Here is a 4,656-nt window from a genome sequence, read left to right as displayed (position 1 = left end):
TGATTTTCGTTTTGTGTGTGTGTCTTGAGTGGTTCTCAGATGAACCCACTTCTCTGCTGCACGTGGTGACGTAAATCCTCCAAGTCTATCCAGCCCAGAGCGAGAGCCAGTGATCTGGGGAGGAGTGGGGGGGGGGGGGGGTCAGAGCCAGGACAGGCTACACATTCCAGCTGGTGACTGACAGCCCCCCCCAAGACAGATCTTGAGCGCCTGGTGCAGCCATCAAATGTTACGCATTGTTCTGCGGCAGCTTCGTGACAGGCAGTGTGACAAACACACCCACCTGTGGGCCCGTCTGTCTCCCTGTGGACGTGCCTGGCTCCCTCACCTCCGCTACCCACTACCGCTCTGTGAAGGACACCCCCGCAAGTCAGGAAACTTGGCTTACGATAAGATACCGTTAAATGTGACCTCACATCGGTGTTTGCGTCTAGGGTTTCCTGTCACTTTGAAGGTCCCCCAAGCCGGTGCTACGGTAGGCATGTTCCAGAGTTGCCTTCACCTCTGTGGGAGAGTCCGGATCCAGGTGTCTGAGCACAGTGGAGCTGAGATGAGGCTCCATGGAGGCTGATGGAGCTGAGATGAGGCTTCATGGAGGCTGATGGAGCTGAGATGAGGCCCGTGGAGCCAGGTGGTTTGGTTCATCTTCCTGCTGAAACCCAGGAGAGCTGGGACCTTGGAGGGAGATGGCTGGGATAACCCCACAGTCTAGATCGCTTCCTCAGACACCAAGATCTCTAGTAATCACACACAATGGCTCAACAATATAAAAAAGTGGTTTTAATAGCATATTGGTTTTAATGCCACATTCACTCACTTATTTACCATACAGTAAAGATGCTCATGTTCTCGTGGGGAGGGCTATGAGTTTCCTTCTGAAAACGATCCGTGTTGTTAAATTAGAGGAATCCAGGCAGTTAAACTCAATCTGCAGCGCACTGATGAGCAGGAATGCAGAGCGCTGGGTAATGTGATCAGAGATGACTCTCCCCACGGGAACCAGGTGTCCTTCCTCAGGAGGCCTGGTTCAGGCTAGGACAGCCCAGGGCCCGGCCTTCCCTCCACCAGGGACCAGGCCTACCCTCCACCAGGCCAGCCAGGCAGGGGCCAGCCAGGAAGGGACAGGCAGGCAGGGACAGGAAGGCAGGGACAGGCCAGCTACAGCATGGAGCCCCGGACCTTCTCGTAGGCTCCTAGGAAGATAAAGCCTCCCAGGCTGATGAAGGTTATCCTGGGTATGCTGCCAGCAAACAGCCTGCAGGAGAGTGGAAAGAGAGACGGTTACATCAAGGCAGAGGATGTGTCACAAGCAGAGAGAGCAAAAGTACACACATCTTTAAAGTAGAAGTACAGACACTCTGGTAAAAGTTGAAGTACTGACTACATTTTTTTCACTCAAGTTACAGTAAAGAAGTGTGGGCTCTGACAACTCAATTACTACTACTACCTGTTTTAGTGTCAGGCTGGTAACTGGATCTCACATCATATTAATCAGGCCTATCAACTATTTCTCACACAACACCTTGAATTTCTTACGCTGAGAAGTAAGACATAACTTGTCCCGCTTCATACAATTAATGGACGAGGCGTGGGCATATGGAGGGAATTTTTCTGTCAAGTTGATAGTTGTCACGAGTTATACACTGTTAAATTCCACCAACTAGCCAATCAGAAACATCAACAGCACACACCCCACCACAATTTTGTTTTTCCCCAAACGTTGACAGGTATGATAATCTCACGACAAACTTTTGATAAAACTTGAGAGCCCTGTATTAATACATGAATACAAAAATACACTAAATATAGACGCGCAGCGCATTTGCCAGGAATCCTTTTTGACACAGAAAATGTTGAACATCTCCCTCATATATGACCATAGGTGATGGGAATGTCTCTATTCTCAGTCATGTCCACATCGCTAACTCCCTCTGCCTCATCCTCTGTCTCATCCAGGCTTCTTGTTGCCTTCTGCCTGGCTCCATGGTAGCTTCATAGACTAGCTTACGTTTGTTGTGTGTGACAGCAAGGAAATTAAAAAAGGCACTCAAATAACAAGAAATAATATTGATCATCCCACCAAATACAGATTAAAACTAGTGGTTTGAAAATGTCAAAAGTACAAAGTAGAAAGTACAGCTATTTGTATAAATAACTGCGAAAGTAGAAAGTTGTCAGAAAAATACATAGTGAAGTACTGATACCAGAAAAATCTATCAAAGTACAGTAATGAAGTATTAGTACTTTGTTACTTCCCATCTCTGGTCACTGGCCTGTCATCTCATATTGCACCTTACGCACCAGGGTTCCTAGTAAGCTGGTAAACCTGTCATTTTGATGACCTGTGATTTCTGTGAGAACGGAGGATGACAGAGTGGCCTTATAAGGTGCTAGGAGAGCACGGGGCTAGGAGGCTGCATGAGGAAGAGAAGCCTGAGAGGCTGTTAGAGGCTGTTAGAGACAGTGATGGTCTCACTAGAGGCTGTTAGAGACAGTGATGGTCTCACTAGAGGCTGTTAGAGACAGTGATGGTCTCACTAGAGGCTGTTAGAGACAGTGATGGTCTCACTAGCGGCTGATAGAGACAGTGATGGTCTCACTAGAGGCTGTCAGAGACAATGATGGTCTCACTGGAGGCTGTTAGAGACAGTGATGGTCTCACTAGAGGCTGTTAGAGACAGTGATGGTCTCACTAGAGGCTGTTAGAGACAGTGATGGTCTCACTGGAGGCTGTTAGAGGCGGCAGGGGCCTCGGAGGCGGCTGACATTGCCGGGGTCAGGAGATGTGACAGGCCATGAGAGAGCTCCAGTCTCCCAAGGCCCTTTTCCACACAGCTGTTTTTAGGATTAGGACTAACCCGCACCCCTCCCTCCCCCCTTAGGGCCTCCCTGGAGCTCTGCCTCAGCATGACTGATGACCAGATGACACACACACACACACACACACGTCCCTCTGCTGTCCATCCATCCCCTCCGTCAGTCCGACTACAGCCCCCTCAACTGGCTCAGCCCACAGATACAGACTTCCTCTCTCTCGTTCTGTATTTATCCTTCCCTTATTCCCTTTACTATTATATATTCCAAACACACACACACTTCCATCAGTCTAGCCTCTATTCCTACATCCCTCACTTTCCTTCTCTGTCCTTTTGTCCACATTGGCTGTGGGGTCCAGTCCGTTTGGAATGTTTGTTTTTGCTTACTGAGACCACTATTCGTCCAATACGCCCCCGCGTTCATCTGGCCTGGCGCTGCTCTTGCTTGTGTGTGTGTGTGTATAGAAGGGGTTGAATATCATGGACGCTCCAGAACTGGCCCACATGCCATATCCCTGAAGCACCTGTGGGGGTTAGTAAGTTAGTGGAAGGGAAGATTTTTATGGGCCTCCATTTAGAAACGGGGTCACAAATGGGCTGACCGCTAATACATCAATTTTGTCAACTGCAAAGCTGTACAAGGTGCCAAGCATGTCAGGGATCTATCAACTATCCCAACCATTCACACAACAGCGTGTTTCAGAATGCTCCGTGACGGATCGGGTGTTTTGGAAAGAACGAGAGGGAGTGAAGGTTTGTGTGTGTGTGTTTGTTTGGTCGTGAGTATGACATAGTGAGATAGAGAGAGAGAGAGAGGGAGAGAGAGAGAGAGAGAGAGAGAGAGAGAGAGAGAGAGTAAGAGCGTGTGTCTGGTACATTTTTAGGCTAGAACATGAGAGAACATTCCTCTACACTGCCCTTCAGTTTGCTCTGAGTTAAGGGAACTGAAACAGAACTAGCCTGAATCTAACCGTTCCTCTCAGAAGCAGCACACAGTCCTACAATGTCCTTCACTAAAGAAACACAGGACGAAACAAAATTTTTCCAGGAATCAAAACCCCTGTAAAAAGCCTAGCTACAGAGCTGCAAGTGTCTAACTCTCTCCGCAAACTGGACGCCAGATTCTAGAGCTATCAAGATTTGGCTGGTCCCAACTAGTGCTGCGTGTCACTTCCTGTATGTGATCAACCCCACCTGTGGAGAAGGACGTCAGTGAGGGGGAGGGAAGAACTCAACCCCTGCACCCCAGGGGCTCTCTGACTCACCGTGATATCACCAGCCCAGCAGCCATACAGATCAGTCATCTGCTGATCACCGGCCAATCACCTCTAAGACATTCAGTGACCAAACAAGCTAAAAATACCCAGAGGCCTCAGCAGTAGACTTTCTCATGTCCAGACGTTAGCGTTGGTCATGAAATCAGATCCTTTCAATACTCCTTCCTCACTACTGATCCTTTGTGGCTGCTTGATCAGGGCTCTATTCATTTCCTTCATCTGCATTCATGTGAAGACACTAAACACTTAACTTTATTGAGCCGTATCCAACTTTGTGAGGTCATCAGCCATGTTTCCCTTACCTACACTCGTAAGATCAGTGTCTGTTTCGGTCTGGGTTAGCCTAAAGACCTAATCAGGTACCGGTTTTAACACAGCAGTGGTTTTGATTTAGTATTTGGTCTAGCATTGGTCTAGTTTTGGTTTGTGTGGTGAGCGTGTCTTACGTTGGCCCAGCGCAGTGCTCCGGGGCACGGCTGACACATGGAAGCACTTTCCAGCTTCACTACACTGCAATTGGGCCTATTACCATAATTACAGCTTTAAAGCAGAAGCAATTTGTA

The 4,656-nt window shown here is 48.4% G+C and overlaps 1 protein-coding gene across 1 annotated transcript in view; it reads right to left on the bottom strand.

Moving 5' to 3' along the window:
* Nucleotides 1-765: 765 nt before the first annotated feature.
* Nucleotides 766-4,656, bottom strand: part of slc25a26 (solute carrier family 25 member 26) — a 43,476-nt gene continuing 39,585 nt past the window's right edge. The window contains exon 10 of the mRNA XM_084704108.1: nt 766-1,255. Coding sequence (XP_084560234.1) covers nt 1,159-1,255 — 97 coding nt within the window. The 3' untranslated portion in view covers nt 766-1,158. The remainder of the gene's footprint in view (nt 1,256-4,656) is intronic.

This window comes from Hypomesus nipponensis, chromosome 9, assembly GCF_054491055.1.
Source record: "Hypomesus nipponensis isolate SF chromosome 9, ASM5449105v1, whole genome shotgun sequence".
Classification (NCBI taxonomy): Eukaryota; Metazoa; Chordata; class Actinopteri; order Osmeriformes; family Osmeridae; genus Hypomesus; species Hypomesus nipponensis.
Note: the sequence above shows the minus strand (reverse complement) of the source record. Positions and strands in the feature narration are given on the sequence as shown.